The 21,445-nt window shown below is 43.9% G+C and overlaps 1 protein-coding gene across 2 annotated transcripts in view; it reads right to left on the reverse strand.

Moving 5' to 3' along the window:
* ap1m3 (adaptor related protein complex 1 subunit mu 3) overlaps nucleotides 1–21,445 on the reverse strand; it is a 67,539-nt gene that overhangs the window by 9,433 nt on the left and 36,661 nt on the right. For both annotated transcript variants that reach the window (XM_089001839.1, XM_089001838.1), the window contains 5 exons: nucleotides 17,481–17,623; nucleotides 12,105–12,176; nucleotides 11,756–11,914; nucleotides 10,887–11,012; nucleotides 10,684–10,759 (listed from right to left, as the gene is read on the reverse strand). In XM_089001839.1, the coding sequence (XP_088857965.1) occupies nucleotides 10,684–10,759; nucleotides 10,887–11,012; nucleotides 11,756–11,914; nucleotides 12,105–12,176; nucleotides 17,481–17,623 (576 nt within the window). The remainder of the gene's footprint in view (nucleotides 1–10,683; nucleotides 10,760–10,886; nucleotides 11,013–11,755; nucleotides 11,915–12,104; nucleotides 12,177–17,480; nucleotides 17,624–21,445) is intronic.

A 21,445-nucleotide genomic window follows, 5' to 3' on the forward strand; every position in this document is an offset into this window, starting at 1 on the left:
AGTTTTATATACCGGTACATATCCTCTATTGCTATACGTACGTCCACCTCACAACAACACACAGGCATACAAGTATGCATATTTTAAAAAACAGATCGGGAGCAAAACTGAGTTTGGTAGTGCTTTATTTATTAATTACAAAGGAATAACATTTTGTAATCATCACTCAATATGCGTCGGCATGGTAAAAAGGAGCACGTTACCGGTACCGACTTTTCCGAAAGCTCAAACCACCGTGCTAGCAGACACGTTAGCCCAAGCATCCACAATCCATTGGCAAACTGTGGCGTAACATCCAGCCCTTTTTGTTTGCCTTAAGAATGACGCCTGCTGGAAATGTCTCTTTAGGCAAAGTCTTTCTTTAAAAAAAAATCACAATCGCCGGGAGTTTCTCTCCGTTAGCATGGCAGCCTTTTCGCCAGCTTTCCAGAATAATTCGCCGGCCGTCGCTACAGTAGTCCCGGTCCGCATGGAAAAATCGCGCACAGTTTCATAAAACGCCAGCACCAAGACGGACCTCCTTGGAAATGTTCAATTTTCATTTCCTCCGCTAGCCTTACTGCTCTGAGTGGGACGGTGACAGTCGAAACGCTCCTTCCGCTCGCTCTTAGCTCGCCGATCGATTGCTTGAAGCTTTCCTCCAACTCCGGCCACCTTGCCTTATGTCCGCGTATTATGTCACGGCTGCTCCATTCCCACGTTCCTCGGCGTAGTTGATAGCCTTCAGTTTAAATAAACTGAGCTTCATAACCATGTCTCTTTGCCATTTTCAGGGTTGTTAAAACAGCAATGTTCTACATAAAGCACATACCTGTTCGTTTATACACAAACCACGCCCGCACACCCCCCTCGTTTTCTCTACACGTCCTCCTCATCGTGGTCTCTAACACGTCCGCACTACAGGGCGCACCGCACATTTTGATAAAAATCTGAGACGTTTATATGCGCCTTATGGTCGTGAAAATACTGTATTATTATTATTATTATTATGCAATGAACTGATCAGAGACAAAATTGTAATCGGACTATGGGACAAAGGATTGTCCGAACGCATGTCGTTGGATGCGGATCTGACCATTGAAAAGGCCATAAGTAAAAGCAGAGTGAGGAGGTGAAGAGGCAACAGTCTTATCTGCGAGGGGACACCAACTCAGAGGCAAGTGGCGCCGAATCTGTTGACAAAGTGTTCAAGAACAAATTAAAGACTGCTAAAAAATACACCTAACTATGCCAATAGCCTAAATAATAAGTCACACAGTACTCACTAAAGCAAGGAAAGGGGGCACATTCAGCGTGCCAGAAATGCAGCAGCTCTCCTTCCAATCCAAAATGTGATTGTCCGGCTCATGAGGCGAAATGTCATGCTTGTGGGCGAAAGGGACATGTTCAGTGTGTATGCTAGTTTAATTCTATGCAGAAAGTTACAGGGGGCGAAGAAGACGAAGGTGAGGAGGTAAAGAGTTTGATGTTTCTCTTTATTCGCAAGTTGGGTAGTTGTCAGATCTCACAGGCAAGTGAGACGCAGATGAAATTTGTCCAAGAGCTTGATCGTGGCGTGGAGTCGAGCAAGTTGTTTTATCGTGCTGTGATCCCCGTCCAACGGTGTGCGGGTCTCTGTGACTCTCTGTGGGTCTCTGTAATGCGTGAGTCTGTCTCTCTGTCGCCGCGAAGGGCGCTACTTATACAGCACTACCTTATCAGGCCATACGCTATTGCACGCGTGGGACTGTGTCAGGCTGACGCACTTGGAAGACTTGAAAAGTGCAGACTTGAAAGGGTGCAGACTTGAAAGGTGCACTTGAAAGGCGCCTTTGAAAGGTGCACTAGAAAGGCATACTCACGTGTGCCCCTACAGATGTGTTACTCCTTGGCAGTGTTGTGACAGACCGTGACCCACGGATGATCAAAATGAACATAAATCAGCGCAGTGTGATGTTCACAATTGATACTGCCACCGTTGTCACCGTTCTGCCACACAGTTTTCACGGGCACATATCGAAACAATCACCTTAAACTCAAAAAGGCAACAAAACGACTCCTGGGACCGGGGAGGAGCCCTCTTGAGGTTGTGGGCGTTGCCAGGCTGCAGCTGAGAAAAGGTGAAAAAGGAGGAGATGGATGTTTACATAGCACATCATGTGCATACTACCTTGCTGGGGAGATCTGTGAGCTGCAGGCTAGTGCTCGTTGCATGTGTAGGCAATGTCAGTATGAAGTCATGAAAGGAAAACTACCCAAAAATATGCACTGGACTTGGAAAGATGCGGCAGCTGTACAACATCAAGCTGAAACCAGGGTCTGAAACATTTTTCTTTAAAAACACCAAGGAGGATTTAATTGCCGTCAATGGACAAAGTCAAAAAAGAGCTATGCCGCATGTTACGATTCGGGGTGATAAAGACAATCGAGGAGCCAACAGAGTGGTGCGCCGGCATCGTGGTGGTGCCCAAGAAATCAGGTGCCGTATGTATCTGTGTCCATCTCACCAAACTCAATGAGTCAGTGCAGAGAAAAGTATATCCTGCCATCAGTGGAGGAAACAGTCGTTATGCTGGCCGGAGCCAGGGTTTTTAGTAAGCCGGCTGTAAAAATTGGGTTAGGCAAATAACCCTGACACCCAATTCAAGGAACCTAACAACATTTATCACTCCCTTTGGATTCTATTACTTCAATCCTGTTGTCTCATGGATGATGTGCTAGCAGAAGAAACATGATGTCTGCCTGCATTGCTACCTTGGAGAAAATCCAGGAGGCAGGCATCACTCTCAATGTGAAAAAGTGTGAACTGTCGAAGTCAGAGGTGACATTTCTAGGCCACGTGATCTCAGACAGTGGCATCAGGCCAGACCCAGCTAAACCTGAGGCAGTAAAGATAATGCTGGAGCCAAAGAGTCTAACATAGTTGAGAAGTTTTCTCTGAACACTGTACCAAGTGGGGAGGTTTGTGCCAGGACTGGCAGATCAAGAAGAGCCTCTCTGTGACCTCTTGTACAAAAAGAACTGCTGGGTGTAGGGCGTCAACCAGGCGCGAGCATTTCAAGATTTAAAAGACGCGCTGACATCCACACCAGTGCTGGCCATGTTTGATCCCAAAAAGGAAGAGCACACGTCATAGCTGTGACGGCGTACATTCCCCCAACGGCAAATGGCGGCGCAGCCTCTGATGCCCTCATGACTGTTTTAAACAGGCTGCAAACCCAGTCCCTCAACACCCTGTTAATCGTCTCTGGGGACTTTAACCATATCTGCCTGCATTCCTCCCTTCCAACATTCACACAATATGTGACCTGTGCTACCTGAGATAATAACATATTGGACTTATTTCATTCAAATGCTAAGGATGCGTACAAACCCTACCCGCTCCCCCCTCTCGGAAGAGCAGACCACAATATGGTGTATCTCCAGTCTGTGTACAAACCCCCCGTGCACAGGCAACCAGCTGTGACCCGCACTGTCAGAAGATGGGCCACAGAGGCTGAAGAGGCTTTGGGGGACTGCTTTGATTTAACCAGGTGGGAGCTCTTCACTGAGATCCATGGGGAGGACATTGATTCACTCACCGACACCATCACGGACTACATAAACTTTTGTAAAAGAAACACCGTACCCACCAGGACTGTGCAGTGTTTTTCCAACAAAAAAATGTGGATTAATCCTGACATACAGGCCCCCCTGAAGGAAAACAAAAGGGCTTTTGATGTATTCATTGAGCTTGGATGTTTCATCCTGGACAGTGGCTCTCACACTCACTAGTCCCTGGCCTCCTTCCTTACGGCTTGTGTACAGTCTCAGGGTGATGGACTTGGAATGGAACCCTCCATGCATGGTGAGAAGTTTCGGGTCTTAACATCCATGGTCTGAATCTCTTCCTTTGGTCACCTTATTATTCCTGCAGGGTATCTGATTACTGGTAGGGCATAGCTGTTTATTGCCCAGGTCTTGTTCTTGCGATTGAGCTGGCTTCTTAGGACTTGCGTCACCCGCTGGAAGTATTTGGTCGTAGCCGCTTTCCTTGTTGCTAGTTCGAGGTTTCCATTGGCCTGTGGTATACCGAGGTACTTGTTTTCAATGTCTGCTATTGTTCCTTCAGGGACTGGGACCCCATGAGTGTGGACTATCTTGCCCCTCTTAGTCACCATCCGACTACATTTCTCAAGCCCGAATGACATTCCAATGTTACTGCTGTAGATCCTGGTTGTGTGGATCAGGGAGTCCCTTTCACTCCCTTTGGCTCTTAGCATACAGCTTTATGTCATCCATGTAGAGGAGGTGACTGATTATAGCTCCATTTTTGAGGCGGCATCCATAGCCTGTCTTGGCGATTATTTGGCTGAGAGGGTTCAGTCCTATGCAGAACAGCGGTGGGGAGAGTGCATCACCTTGGTATATGGCATATTTGATGGACACTTGCGTTAGTGGCTTGCCATTGGCTTCAAGTGTGGTTTACCACATCCTCATCGAGTTTGCAATGAAGGGTCTCAGGGTCTTGTTGATCTCATTCAACTCCAAGCATTAAGTGACCCATGTGTGCGGCATCGAGTCATATGCTTTCTTGTAATCAATCCAGGCTGTGCACAGGTTGGTATGTCGGAACCTGCAGTCTTGTGCGACTGTTCTGTCAACCAGCAGCTGATGTTTGGCACCTCTAGTATCTATACCAATGCCTTTCTGTGCTTTGCGGAGAGAGAGGTTATTGGCTGATAGTTGGAAGGAACTGCACCCTTTGAGGAATCCTTCATGATCAGGATTGTTCGCCCTTCGGTTAGCCATCCTGGGTGATTACCATCCATCAGTATATACAGTAAAGTCTCGTTATATCTATATCGGATATATCGATAGTCCCGGTTATATCGATACTATTTCTATGCACGCACGGAGAAAATTACATGCAAACAGGGTCGGATATATCGATAGTCCCGGTTATATCGATATTTTTTCGGACTCCCTTGAATATCGATATAACGAGACTTTACTGTATATATATATATATATATATATATATATATATATATATATATATATATATATATATATATATATATATATATATATATATATACAGTAAAGTCTCATTATATCGATATCGGATATATCGATAGTCCCGGTTATATCGATACTATTTCTATGCACGCACGGAGAAAATTACATGCAAGCAGGGTCGGATATATCAATAGTCCCGGTTATATCGATATTTTTTCGGACTCCCTTGAATATCGATATAACGAGACTTTACTGTATATATATATATATATATATATATATATATATATATATATATATATATATATATATATATATATATATATATATATTGACCACGAAACAACTAGTAGCTCAGTGTTCCAATATCCACAAACGGCAATTGCTATCACAACTTGATATTGATGAGGTACAACACAAATTCCGAGGTGAAGGGCCCCAGGCTGCCACATCACAGGAAGAGGTTCAACCAGAGATTGGGAGGCAAGCCCCAGTGAATAATGAGATTGGGAAGCCAGCCCCAATAAATGAAATGCTGAGCGAGACAGCAAATGACCTGAGAGATAAGATCATGGCAAGAATGAAAACTGGGCAACGAAGGCACCGATTACAACGGCTATGTGAAGTACCACCTGAAAGTCTCATGGAAACTGTGAATGCAGCACTGAGAACGATCCCGACCGGAACGATCACGGAAACCAATGAGCTGATATACACCTCAGCATCAGTGATCCTAGACATGCTTGGCTACAAGAGCAACCATGAGAGCCACGAGATTCATTACCCACCATGGAAAAGACGGTTGGAGGCCAAGATCAAGGCGGCTCGGAAAGATGTGAGTCAATTGACGGAGACCCAGAGAGGTGTGAATAAAAGGCCAATACCCAAGAGGTACATGCAGATAACCATACCTGAAGCACTCGAAACTGCCAAACAAAGGCTCCAGGCCTTGGCCAGTCGCCTAAAGAGGTACACGAAAGAGAATGAGGCCAGAAGAATAAACAGGCTGTTCGCAACACAACCTGCGAAAGTGTACGCTCAGTGGCAGGGTTCTAACAGCAGAGCAGACCCTCCAAGGCTGGAAACTGAAAGATACTGGAAAGGCATATGGGAGAAGGAGGTCGCACATAACAGCAGTGCACAATGGCTGGTGACTCTGAAAGAGGAGCACAGCAACCTCCCTGAACAGAACCCAGTTACCATCACAGCGGCAGATATACAAGGAAGAGTCTCAGGTATGAAAAACTGGACGGCACCAGGCCCGGATATGGTCCACACCTACTGGCTAAAGAAACTCACAGCTCTCCACGAGCGCCTAGCAGCACAAATGAACCAGCTGCTGATGGATGGGACTCACCCAGGATGGCTAACCGAAGGGCGAACAATCCTGATCATGAAGGATTCCTCAAAGGGTGCAGTTCCTTCCAACTATCGGCCAATAACCTGTCACTCCACAACATGGAAGCTCATGTCAGGCATCATTGCGGCTAAGATAAGTGGACACATGGATCAATACATGAGCAAAGCACAGAAAGGCATTAGTAGAGATACTAGAGGTGCCAAACATCAGCTGCTGGTTGATAGAACAGTCGCTCAAGACTGCAGGTCCCGACATACCAACCTGTGCACAGCCTGGATTGATTACAAGAAAGCATATGACTCGATGCCACACACATGGATCAATGAATGCTTGGAGTTGTATAAGGTCAACAGGACCCTGAGAGCCTTCGTTGCAAACTCGATGAGGATGTGGAAAACCACACTTGAAGCCAATGGCAAGCCACTAACGCAAGTGTCCATCAAATGTGGCATATACCAAGGTGATGCACTCTCCCCACTGCTGTTCTGCATAGGACTGAACCCCCTCAGCAAGATAATCGCCAAGACAGGCTATGGATACCGCCTCAGAAATGGAGCTACGATCAGTCACCTCCTCTACATGGATGACATCAAGCTGTATGCTAAGAGCGAAAGGGACATAGACTCCCTGATCCACACAACCAGGATCTACAGCAGTGATATCGGAATGTCATTCGGGCTGGAGAAATGTAGTCGGATGGTGACTAAGAGGGGCAAGGTAGTCCACACTGAAGGGGTCTCACTCACTGAAGGAACAATAGCAGACATTGAAAACAGCTACAAGTACCTCGGTATACCACAGGCCAATGGCAACCTCGAATTAGCAACAAGGAAAGCGGCTACGACCAAATACCTCCAGCGGGTGAGGCAAGTCCTCAGAAGCCAGCTCAATGGCAAGAACAAGACCCGGGCAATAAACAGCTATGCCCTGCCAGTGATCAGATACCCTGCAGGAATAATAAGGTGGCCAAAGGAAGAGATTCAGACCACGGATGTTAAGACCCGAAAACTCCTCACCATGCACGGAGGGTTCCATCCCAAGTCCAGCACCCTGAGACTGTACACAAGCCGTAAGGAAGGAGGCCGGGGACTAGTGAGTGTGAGAGCCACTGTCCAGGATGAAACATCCAAGCTCCATGAATACATCAAAGAGAAGGCTCCAACGGATGATGTACTCAGAGAATGTCTCAGTCAATGGGGAACAGAGGATGAGGTGCTGGAAGAGGGACAATCATGGGAGGAAAAGCCCCTACACGGGATGTACCACCGAACCATAGCAGAAGTGGCTGATCTCAAGAAGTCCTATCAGTGGCTAGAGAGGGCTGGCCTAAAGGACAGCACAGAGGCACTCATCCTGGCTGCCCAAGAGCAGGCCCTGAACACCAGAGCCATAGAGGCAGGGATATACCGCACTAGACAAGACCCAAGATGCAGGTTGTGCAAAGAGGCACCTGATACAATCCAACAAATAACTGCAGGGTGTAAGATGCTGGCAGGGAAAGCCTACATGGAGCGCCATAACCAGGTGGCTGGCATAGTCTACCGAAACATCTGTGCGGAGTATGGACTGGAAACCCCAAGGTCAAAATGGGAAACACCTCCCAAGGTGGTGGAGAATGACCGAGAAAATGGTAATGGCCAACCAACCAGACATCGTGGTCATAGATAAAGGGGAAAAGAAAGCCGTTGTCGTGGATGTAGCGGTCCCGAGTGATGGAAACATCAGAAAGAAGGAACATGAGAAAATCGAGAAATACCAAGGGCTCAGAGAGGAGCTGGAGAGAGCCTGGAAGGTAAAGGTGACAGTCGTGCCTGTGGTGGTCGGAGCACTCGGGGCAGTGACCCCCAAACTCGACGAGTGGTTGCAACAGATCCCGGGAACAACATCGAATATCTCGGTCCAGAAAAGCGCAGTGCTGGGAACAGCACAGATACTGCGCGGAACCCTCAAGCTTCCTGGCCTCTGGAACAGGACCCGAGCTAAAATGGGGGACAGACACCACCCATGGCGGGTGAGACGCGGATTTTTTTTTTTATATACATACACACACACACACACACACACACACATATATATATATATATATATATATATATATATATATATATATATATATATATATATATATATATATATATATATATATATATATATATATATGTGTGTGAGTGTGAGAATGACTGTTCTTCGTCTTTGTGTGCCCTGCGATTGGCTGGCAACCTGGTGACTGGTGTCCCCGCCTCGTGCCCGAAGACAGCTGAGATAGGCTCCAGCACCCCCCGCGACCCTAATGAGGAATAAGCGGTACTGAAAATGGATGGATGTGTATATATATATATATATATATATATATATATATATACAGTAAAGTCTCGTTATATCGTTATTGATAATACTGCTTATTACGACACTATTTTCATTCCCCGTGCACATTTCTACGACATTTTTACGATAATCCGGTTACTACGGTGCTCTTTTTCATCTCCCGCCGGCCATTTTGCTATGTTTATACCGATACACGCCATCGGTCGCGCCATCGGTCTCCCAATGGTCGACTTGGTCACATGACTTGGTCACGTGACTTGGTCACGTGAGTTTGTTACGTGACCAGCTCCCATATAGCAGAGCCATTTCCATTTTCAGACGCTAGCTCGTGTGTAGCAGAAGAGATTGAAGTGTTTGTGATAAAAGGTAAAAATGGGAAGCAGAAGAAGATTGATGACTTTTTTAAATTGCATACATAATATAGTAAGATGTAAGTGTTGCAGTTTCCCTGTTGTGTTATGTACATGCCCACTGTACTGTATATGAATGCAATCGTTTTTTGCAACAATGTTTCTTGTTTTGTCTGCTGAAGCGTGATGATTTTGAAAATTATCATACATTCCATACTGTGCATTAAAGGACAACCAATGTCACTTTTTATTCAAATGCAAAACACCAATAAAAATGACTTCACGCCAAGATGTCTTGCATTGCTTGTGAATCCAAACAATGGCTTCAGATTCGGATAATATGCTTTCTTGTTACACATCCAGTTATGAATATGATTCAAATACACTGTAGAGGAAAGCACTGAAGAGGAAAGCATACATGTTTGCAATCGATTAAAGAATTATATGTGCGATTTTGAGGCAACATTCGGGGAACATCTCTCACCCAAAAAAAAAGAGGGACAAAATGGCGAGCTCATGGCCAGCTCCGTTTCTTATATGGCGCTTGGATGCCCTCTTTTGGCGGCTTTTGTTAATGCAGTTCGGTGCAGGACGGATATATCGACAGTACTGTTATATCAACATTATTTCTAACTCCTGAGAATATCGATATAATGCGACTTTACTGTATATACATATATAGAAGGTAAAATCCGACTTACGACCGGCGCGACTTACGACCACCCGTACTTACAGCCACGACCGCCGGACCCTATTTTTTTATTTATTCTACGCCTAGCACGGCAGTGAGGTTAAAATCTTCACGAAAGAAAATAATTGGTTTGAAAGGGGAGTAAAAGAAGCCATTTTTATAAAACTAAATTGCCATGGTGATGTGAGGTTCAATTTGGATTGTGATTACAACAGACTTCTTCGATCGTTACCACGTAGACTTGCTCATGCTGATGAGGTATACCAGAGTGAATGGGGCAATCAGGGCCAGTCATAGACCATTATCAGACAAAACAAAAGAAGTAATCATATTAGCTTCAGGAAGTTACCCTTAGAGCAGGGACCTATCAAAGCAACACCCCTGTCCATTAGGGATCTACAGTATATAGGGCCACAGCACACTTTTTAGTTCGCTGACTCTTCTTTTTCAGGACTTTGTTTTGGATTATCTCCTCTGTATTGTGTTGATACAATTTGCCAATTTTTGTCTTCCACCATGGCAGTTGTTAATTGTGGATGAAATATTTCGAGGTGAGTAAACATTTACACGGTTTTACAAAATTCACTGTCTTCACGGCCTTCCGAGGGTAAACAACAATGTGATCTGCTCTAAAGCGAAATGTCCAAGTCCTGTGCTTGAGAGCTACTACCCAGCCTATTTTTGGAGGTCTCTGTCTTTTAACACACCCGATTCAAATGATCAGTAGCGTTATGAGGCTGATCAGTATCGTTATGAGGTTTGTGCATGTTCTGATAATTTAAGTAAGTAACGCCACATTTACTGTGAATGACCCCATGAAAGTTGAGGGTATTAAGTAATTTTCAGGCATACACATGTTCAAACTCTGGTGTTGGGCACAGCTGGATTTACACAGACAGGAATGATGCAGCAAAGTGACAAATGAGGAACCACCATGTGAGAAACTGTGCTTGCTCAATATGACGGTGTGTATGTACCTCCACTTTGTGTGATGTAGCGCACCCATGGCAGGGCTTGGTAACCACTCTTCTCTATAATCTTTAGGTAACGCACCTAGGTAGCAAAAAACACACACACAGACACACGCACATGCACACGCACGCACATACACATACACACATACACTTAAATACAAATTGAAATAAAGAGAAAATATTTTTTTCCAAATATAGACCCACACCTGAATGCCAGACACAGTGAAATATGGTATCTCAAAATTAACAAGGATGGGTCTTTTGGCGTCCAACTCATCACTCTCCACACTGGGTAGACCAAAGTGTGCCCGCATCAGGTACTCCTTGCCACCCTTCAGCAACATGCACAGAAAAGAGAGGAGGTTCTTCATACATCTGCTGAACAATTATTAATCACACAACAGCATATCTGTCTTTGACGTTGATGTCAAGGAATGCAGAATGCACATCATGTGACATCTTATAAAGAGCACAATGACATATTCAATCAGCTTGACCAAAATTGTATATATGAATGCCCTTCATGACCCCAAAACACATTGTGAGGAAAAGATTTATATCTTCCATTCAGTGTTACATGATTTTAAATCAAAATGATATGTAGATGTTCGCTGAAGCCAGATCACTGTAGCATAAAACTATTCTCTGAAATTTCTCTAAAAATAGTTGGTAACTTCACTACAGTACAGGTTATCTCCGTGAGTTAAAATGAAGCCATATGCTGCAGAAATCCTGGAGAATGAACCTAGGCACTGTCATCTTGAATTCATGCCATCGGGGAACAAAAAGAAACTCCCTCATTCATTCAGGTGTCTGACCTCTATTTCTGGGCACCAAAACAAACTTGAACGAGTGATACAAGCAAAACACAACCACATAGTCTTGTCCAGTATGGATGAGTGTTTTGGCTTCATCGAAACACCCAGAAGGAAGGAGAAAATGCAACTACACATACCAACGGTGACTGCATGACTCTAAAGATAACACTCTGAGTGATGGTTTACCCTTGACAACCAAAATACAGCTTCAAAATGCATGCGATGTATTTTGAAAGATGAGAATGTTGCACACTAACAGGGAAAGATTTGATGTTCCACTGCACCACATTCTTCTCGGGCACCCACTTCGCACTGCCTGTGCTGGTCTTGAACTTCGGTGAGTCAGCATCACTGGGCACTGGCACCAAAATGGACACATTGTTGGCAGTTGACCGGCTCTTAAATTGACTACGAGCCTGCAATGTTAAACATATAGGAATTAAAATGCCACAAAACACATTTGCAGCAAAGCATGCAAAAAAAATCCAAACTCCATAGCCATTTTCTTTTTACAAAGATTTTTCTTGAAGGTTACAAAATGAGTGAACTCAATGGATAGAAACATCGGCAGTTTTGTGTTTATGCCTGTGCAACATTTGTCATTACCTTAACCTTGATCTCAACCCTGCTGTGGGAAAACTTTTCTATCACGCTCTCGATCCATATGAGTGGCTTTACCTGCCGGGACAGAAAGAGGGATATCGTCAGGGGGAGGGATGTGTGTGTGCATGTGTGTGTGTGCATGCGTGCGCGCTCCGTCTATCTATCTATCTATCTATCTATCTATCTATCTATCTATCTATCTATCTATCTATCTATCTATCTATCTATCTATCTATCTATCTATATATATATATATATATGAAACCGGAGGATCCGTAGAAAACCCACACGGGGCCGGGAAGAACATGCAAACTCCACACAGGGAGGCCGGTGCGGGACGCGAACCGTCGACCTCTGCACGTGTTAACCACTCGACAGCAGTCGCTCGCAGGGTGAAAATATGTGGGTAAACATTCAACTAAAGACCTTGAATTGTCAGAATTCAATGTTTATCGATGAAAAGGTTTCTTCAGCCGTCATCTGTATTTCTTTGAAGGTGTTGGACATTTCACTTCTCATCCAAGAGGCTTCGAGGCGTCAGCAAACTCAAATTTTTGCCGGTATATCTGGCCCTAGATCAGGGGTGGGCAAACTTTTTGACTCGCGGGCTGCATTGGGTTCTAAAATTTGACAGAGGGGCCGGGCCAGGAGCATTTGGAGGGAGTGTTTGGGCCGGAAATACTAAACCTAAAGCAATACGTCTGTGTAAGCTCTCAGTCGTACAGGAGTGGTCCATCGATGAGAAGGTTTCTTCAGCCGTCATCTGTACAAAAGTGAAGGTTTCGGACGTTTCGCCTCCTATCCAAGAGGCTTCGTCAGCGAACTAAAGTCTGACTGGTCGTATCGGCCCCATTTATATATCCCTAATGTCCAGACCTGGTGGCGCCGGACACAGCTATGATAGGTCCCTACTCTCAGGTTGGGGGGGGGCGCGGGACTGAAATGTAGGCCTGCCTGATTTGGGTATTTTACATTCCTGAAATGTAGGAACAATCAGTGGGGCCACAGGGGGGGGTCCCGCGCCCCCCCCAACCTGAGAGTAGGGACCTATCATAGCTGTGTCCGGCGCCACCAGGTCTGGACATTAGGGATATATAAATGGGGCCGATACGACCAGTCAGACTTTAGTTCGCTGACGAAGCCTCTTGGATAGGAGGCGAAACGTCCGAAACCTTCACTTTTGTACAGATGACGGCTGAAGAAACCTTCTCATCGATAAACCTAAAGCAGTAAAGGACAACCGACGCCTCCGGACAAGTTATGTCCATAATTTATAAAATCACTTCAAATGACTGACTGAGCGTATTTTACAAAGATTCCACAGCATATAGCTATAGTTTATGTTTTAAGACTTGCGCTGAATATTCATGAAGTCTTGTTTGCGAGTTGATGACGACCCCCATGTGACGTCACGTTTGGACCGCCCCTGACCGAGAAAGCGACACATCAGTCAGACTTTAGTTCGCTGACGAAGCCTCTTGGATAGGAGGCGAAACGTCCGAAACCTTCACTTTTGTACAGATGACGGCTGAAGAAACCTTCTCATCGATAAACCTAAAGCAGTAAAGGACAACCGACGCCTCCGGACAAGTTATGTCCATAATTTATAAAATCACTTCAAATGACTGACTGAGCGTATTTTACAAAGATTCCACAGCATATAGCTATAGTTTATGTTTTAAGACTTGCGCTGAATATTCATGAAGTCTTGTTTGCGAGTTGATGACGACCCCCATGTGACGTCACGTTTGGACCGCCCCTGACCGAGAAAGCGACACACAATGCATTTTGGGTACTTTGTTTGGTCTGAAAACTTCGTGTTGATCCGTGTTGATGGCGAAATTAGAAGGAAAACACATAAATAATGCCATGGTGAATCGTTTTGTGTTGCACCAAGACAACTATTTGATATTCGCTGACACAAATTCCCAGCTGACAAATCAGCCCATTTCTAACGGAGCTTGGGCGCAATCTTCTGCATTTTCTGGGTGCTACATTGCTGTCATTGACGGCTCAAATTGATATGGGAGGACTCCTTCAATCAATTGCAAACATTTATGCTTTCCTCTTCAGAACTATTTGAATCATATTCATAACTGGATGAGTAACAAGAAAACATCTTCTCCGAATCTGAAGCCATTGTTTTGATTCTCGAGCAAGGCAAGACGTCTTGGCGTGACGTCACGAACAAGGGGGTGGGACCTTCTGAAACTGGCCATTTCCGGATTCATTTTGAAGTCATTTTTATTGGTGTTTTTCATTTAACTAAAAATATCAGCCTGCCTGATTTGGGTATTTTAGATGCTATAAAACGTTTTTCTGATGTCAGTGGGAAACAAAAAAAATGGTCTCAAGGAATATGCCGTTTACATACTATTTCGTAGATACTTGGAGGAGGAAATGGAAATAGATTAAAATAACATATGCACTGTGATTTATCAAGATTGCGTCTGTTTTTAATAAGTTTTCATTGAAGGGGCAAAGTTAAAGAAATCAACATTTATTGAAAAATGGAATCACTTTCAACATTCAAAACATATTATTACACAATGAAATATTTAAGCTCAATAATACCTACTTGTGTTAAATTCCGGCAAATCATAAATGGTTTGTCCTGACCGCGCGCTCAACAAACTCTCCACTGACGCCCTCGCCTTCACGCGAAAAACAATACACGTGTACCGTCGCCGAGCACACAGACATAGGCTACCTGCAGTTGAAATTTGCATACTCGGCACGGCAGCCAATCAGAAGCCTGCTTCTTTCTTCCGGACTTTCGCAAGCGTTAAAAAGTCGTGCAATTGCATGTCATTTTCCAAAATAGATGCACAGAACCTCAGCCCAGAAGAAAGATTCAAAAGAAGCTAACAACATATGTGACGCTACAAAACGTAAATTTACATTAAACCGTGACTGTAAAGTGTACGTGAGACTTATGAAAGGGGCTTAGTGGCTCATAGGACGCAATGCAAACGTTGCATTGTGCACCACAATGACAATCGACTACTGCAGCAAAATCTACAGCCATGCACATTTACGGTAAATTAAGCAAGGTAGCATTTGTAGTAGGTACATTCTTGATTTAAAAAAACTTTATACTTTGTGACAATGTTTTTAATGTGATTTGTTGTCTCATTGTGCTTCAAGTTGTGAAAAATGGGGCAGGCAACTTTTCAGTTATCTGCCCTGTTGTCCGCTAACTTTTTGTCATGAGTTTCAGACACTGTTTTTACTATAATTTGGGCAAATTCGGCGGGCCGGATTAAAAAGCCTAACGGGCCGTATATGGCCCGCGGGCCGTAGTTTGCCCATGTCTGCCCTAGATATACATTAGTGCCATATATATCCCCAATGTCCAAAGGTGGAGGTGCCAGACATCTGCTTAGATAGGTTGCTGCTCTAAGGTTGGGGGGAGCAGTGGACTATTTCCTCAGGCTACACTGATTACTTGGTCTTGGTCTATGGTCTATGACTGACACTAATTGCTTCATTCACTCTGGTATCACCTCATCAGTGTGACGTCTGTGTAAGCTCTCAGTCGTACAGGAGTGGTCCATCGATGAAAAGGTTTCTTCAGCCGTCATCTGTACTTCTTTGAGGGTGTCGGACGTTTCGCCTCTTATCCAAGACACTTTGTCAGCAAACTAAAGTCTTATTGGTAGTTTAGGCCCTATATATATCCCTACTGTCCAGACATGGCGGTGCCGGACTCTGCTGTGATATGTCCTTGATCCCAGGTTGTGTGTGTGTGTGTGTGTGGGGGGGGGGGGGGGGGGGGTTAGAAGACTACCCCCTGCAGCTGCTCCACTGATAGTTCCTATCGTTCTGACTAACGACTGGCCTGATTGCCCCACTTTGACCGGTAACAACTCATCAGTATTCCTAATCCTATGTTGCCAAAGCAGGCTATCATATGAATGACCCAAATTGAACCTCACCCCACCAAACCGGTTTCATGAAGGATTTAGTTGTTTTATGAAAATCGCTTCTTTTTCTCCCCTTTTCAACCATCTATGTTCTTTCGCTAAGATTTTAACTTCATTGTGGTCAAATGAGTGGTTGTTAGCTTTTAGGTGCATATGTACTGCCAGTTGAGGCCCACTAGTATTATCCCTGCGATGTTGATAAAGTCTTTTTTTTGAGAATTTGTTTAGTCTCCCCAAAGTACTGCTTTTTACAATTTTCATTCTTACAATGTATTGCATAAACTACATAACTTTGTTTTTCATTTGGCAGCCTATCTTTTGGATGCACTAATTTTTGCCTTAACGTGTTATCTGTTTGAAATAAGTAGGAATTGTGTGTTGCCAAAGGACTCTGTAGTTTTTCAGAAACTCCTGCAATGTAAGGGACTGATGCGCTGACACATCGCAGAGAGACACCGATGATCTTCTCAGCTGTCCTCACAATGCGCTGCAGTGTCTTACGGCAGGACACGGTGCAGGCGCCGTATCACACGGTGATACAGCTGGTCAGGATGCTCTCGATGGTACCGCGGTAGAAGGAGGTCGTGATGGGGGTCGGGGCTCCAACTCTTTTGAGCATGCGGAGGAAGTATAAGCGCTGGTGGGATCTCTTGGCCAGTGATGCCGTATTGTGGCTCCAGGACAGGTCTTCGGATATGTGCACTCCCAGGAACTTGGTGCTGCTCACTCTCTCAACTGCAGCACCGTCGATGGTTAGTGGAGCATGCAGAAGGCGCACTATCCTGAAGTCCACCACAATCTCCTTTGTCTTCTCAAGTCTTTTTTGAGAGCTTGTTTAGTCTCCCCAATGTATTGTTCTTTACAATTTTCATTCTTACAATGTATTGAATAAACTACATTACTTTGTTTTTCATTTGGCAGCCTATCTTTTGGATGCACTAATTTTTGCCTAAAGGTGTTTATCGGTTTGAAATAAGTAGGAATTTTGTGTTGCCAATGGACTCTTTGTAGTTTTTCAGAAACTCCTGCAATGTAAGGTACTGCTACTCCTCTCCTTTTTGTATCTTCAGAATTTTTGGTTTCATTCCCTATTCTTTCCTTCTGACATTTGGTAAAAGACCACTGAGGGGACCCACATTTGTGAGTGCTCTCCTGATATGTTTTGACTCATTTTCTCTACCTTCGGCGCTTGTTGGTATTAGGGTGGAGGGTTCTGAGAGCAGGGACCTCTCATGGCAGAGTGCGGCACCGCCATGTCTGGACAGTAGGGATATATATATATATATATATATATATATATATATATATATATATATATATATATATATATATATATATATATATATAGGGCCAAAACTACTAGTAAGACTTGGGTTGGATAAGAAGTGAAACGTCCAACATCTTTAAGGAAGTACAGATGACGGCTGAAGAAACCCTTTCATCGATGGCTCACCATTGTGTTGAGACGGTAAGACATGAGCTCGCTCTCGCCATCCGGGGGAATAAAAGAAATTGTGCGGTCATTCTGGAAGCGTGACAGACGGACACACTGATGAAACTTGACGTCCTCGAGCTCCACGGTTTTACTCCTGCCTCCTGAAAAGAGAACATGAACACACACACACACACGCACGCACGTACGCACACACACACACACACACACACACACACACACACACACACACACACACACACACACACACACACATACACACACGAGTGGTGTTGTTATTGGACTTCTGTGCTCGACACGGATTGTCTACAATGAACACCACCGGGCCTCAGTTCGATGATTGACTTTGTAGTTGTATCATCGCATTTGCGGCCGCATGTTTTGGACACTCGGGTGAAGAGAGGGGCAGAGCTGTCACCACCTGGTGATCAATGAGAAGGTTTCTTCAGCCGTCATCTGTACAAAAGTGAAGGTTTTGGACGTTTCGCCTCCTATCCAAGAGGCTTCGTCAGCGAACTAAAGTCTGACTGGTCGTATCGGCCCCATTTATATATCCCTAATGTCCAGACCTGGTGGCGCCGGACACAGCTATGATAGGTCCCTACTCTCAGGTTGGGGGGGCGCGGGACCCCCCCTGTGGCCCCACTGATTGTTCCTACATTCCTGACTAACGATTGGCCTATTACCCCCACTCCCCCCGGTATCACCTCATCAGCATAACGACCCTCATCAGCATTGCGAAAGTTGCCTAACCTGTTTTGCCTGAGCAGGCTATTGTATGAACGATCCAAATTGAACCTCACACCACCAGACCGGTTTAATGAAGGATTTTGTTGTTTTATAAGAATCGCCTCTTTTACCCCCCTTTCAAACCATCTATGTTCTTTCGCTAAGATTTTAACCTCATTGTCGTCAAATGAGTGGTTGCTAGCTTTTAGGTGCAAATGTACTGCCGATTGAGGCCCACTAGTATTGTCCCTGCGATGTTGATAAAGTCTTTTTTTGAGAATTTGTTGAGTCTCCCCAATGTACTGCTCTTTACAATTTTCATTCTTACAATGTATGGAAATTAGTGCATCTTTTGGATGCACTAATTTTTGCCTTAACGTGTTTATCGGTTTGAAATAAGTAGGAATTTTATGTTGCCAAAGGACTCTTTGTAATTTTTCAGAAACTCCTGCAATGTACGGTACTGCTACTCCTCTCCTTTTAGAATCTTGAGAATTATTGGTTTCGTTCGCTATTCTTTCTTTCTGACATTTGTTGAATGACCACTGAGGGTACCCACAGTTAGTGAGTGCTCTCCTGATATGTTTTGACTCCTTTTCTCTACCTTCAGTGCTAGTTGGTATTAGTTTAGCCCTATGCTGGAGGGTTCTGATAACTCCTAGTTTATGTTGTAAAGGGTGGTTAGAGTCAAAAAGTAAGTATTGGTCAGTGTGCGTAGCCTTCCTAAAGACTTCTGTTTTTAGCGCTCTGTCCTCTTTTATAATTACTTTACAATCCAAGAAGGCTAGTTGGTTCTCTTGAATGTCCTCACGAGTAAATTTAATGTTGAAGTCTACAGAGTTGAGATGATCTGTGAAGGATTGAATTTCTTGTTTCTTAATTATGACAAAAGTATCGTCCACATATCTAAACCAGTGTCTAGGTTTTGTCCCTGGGAAGGATGTGAGGGCCTGTTTCTCCATTTCTTCCATGTAAAGATTAGCCACTATGGGTGAAACTGGTGAGCCCATAGCACAACCATGAATTTGTTTATAATTTTTTTCCCGAAATTGAAAATACGTAGTATTAAGGCAGATTTCTAATAATTGGCAGATGTGATCCGGTTTAAGTTTGGTTCATTCATGCAGAGAAACATCCGCCAGCAGCCTCGTCCTCACCACTGAGACTGCTGCTGGGGTTGGGACAGATGTAAAGAGAGAAGTCACATCGTATGATGCCAAAGTTTCCTCAGGTTCCAATATGAGGTCTTTGATCCTCTCTACAAACCCTGTGGTGTTCTCTACGTGGTATTCTGTGTTACCAACCAACGGAGCTAAAATAGTTTTTAAATATTTGGCTACATTGTATGTAGAGGAGTCAATGCTACAAACAATGGGTCGGAGGGGGAACCCTTCTTTATGTATTTTTGGCAGGCCATAGATACATGGCGTGGCCTCTCCCGGGTATAATCTAAAATACATCTGTTTGTCTATATGTTTTCCTTTCTCTAGCTTTTGGAGACAGTCAATTATTTCTTTCTTGTATCTATTGGAAGGGTCCCTTTTTAGTTGCTCATACGTGTTAGAATCACTGATTAACCTATTTATTTTGTCTTCATAATCCAATGTGTTGAGCAGCACTGTGCATCTGCCCTTGTCTGCTGGCAAAATAGTAATATTTTTGTCTTTTTGTCGAGTAGTTAACGCCTTTCTCTCTTCTAATGTTATGTTGGACGGAGGAAGTTTGGCACTACTGAGAAGAGCTGATATTTTAATGCGTAGATCATCTGCCTCTGCATACGAAAGTTTGTTATTTTTAATAGCCGATTCAGTAGCTGTGATATAATCTATTGTAGGTATAGTTTTAGGAGTCACTGAGAAATTTAAACCTTTGGTAAGTACCGCCTTTTCTGTCTCTGAGAGATCTCTGTCTGACAAATTTTTGATCCAATTCTCCCTTGCAAACTGTTCATACCTAATTTTACGCGTGTTTACCAGTAGCTGAGATTGTTTCAGTAAAAGTAATTTTTGGAATTTACCCTTTTGTCTCTCTTTGGTTTTGCTGTGGTGCCTCATATAACCGGATTTAGTAAATTCACACACTTCCTGATAGATTTTGTGGGTAAGATTAGTTTGTAATCGCTGATAATAAGTTTCTATTTCTGACTGTTTGTTTTTTATCTCTATGTTAAGTCTCCTAATTCGCAAATTTAGAATTTTCCTAGTATAATTTTGTTGCATTTTATCGGCTAAGTATCCGGGTTCCAGGGGTGCTTGCTTCAAGCATTTAGGAATTAACCGGCTCTGTCTACATCTAAGATTGAATCTGAGGTGGTTCTTTAAATCAGCTAATTTAAAGGTGGCCTATTCTAAGTTACGTACCAGCAGAAGGATGTCTCTCCCAAAGTTGGCAGCAATACGTCTGAAGGCTACGCACACTGACCAATACTTACTTTTTGACTCTAACCACCCTTTACAACATAAACTAGGAGTTATCAGAACCCTCCAGCATAGGGCTAAACTAATACCAACTAGCACTGAAGGTAGAGAAAAGGAGTCAAAACATATCAGGAGAGCACTCACTAACTGTGGGTACCCTCAGTGGTCATTCAACAAATGTCAGAAAGAAAGAATAGCGAACGAAACCAATAATTCTCAAGATTCTAAAAGGAGAGGAGTAGCAGTACCGTACATTGCAGGAGTTTCTGAAAAATTACAAAGAGTCCTTTGGCAACATAAAATTCCTACTTATTTCAAACCGATAAACACGTTAAGGCAAAAATTAGTGCATCCAAAAGATAGGCTACCAAACGAAAAACAAAGTAATGTAGTTTATTCCATACATTGTAAGAATGAAAATTGTAAAGAGCAGTACATTGGGGAGACTCAACAAATTCTCAAAAAAAGACTTTATCAACATCGCAGGGACAATACTAGTGGGCCTCAATCGGCAGTACATTTGCACCTAAAAGCTAGCAACCACTCATTTGACGACAATGAGGTTAAAATCTTAGCGAAAGAACATAGATGGTTTGAAAGGGGGGTAAAAGAGGCGATTCTTATAAAACAACAAAATCCTTCATTAAACCGGTCTGGTGGTGTGAGGTTCAATTTGGATCGTTCATACAATAGCCTGCTCAGGCAAAACAGGTTAGGCAACTTTCGCAATGCTGATGAGGGTCGTTATGCTGATGAGGTGATACCGGGGGGAGTGGGGGTAATAGGCCAATCGTTAGTCAGGAATGTAGGAACAATGAG

The sequence above is a fragment of the Hippocampus bargibanti genome, linkage group LG07 (genome assembly GCF_051943395.1).
Source record: "Hippocampus bargibanti isolate YZ-2025 linkage group LG07, ASM5194339v1, whole genome shotgun sequence".
Taxonomy (NCBI): domain Eukaryota; kingdom Metazoa; phylum Chordata; class Actinopteri; order Syngnathiformes; family Syngnathidae; genus Hippocampus; species Hippocampus bargibanti.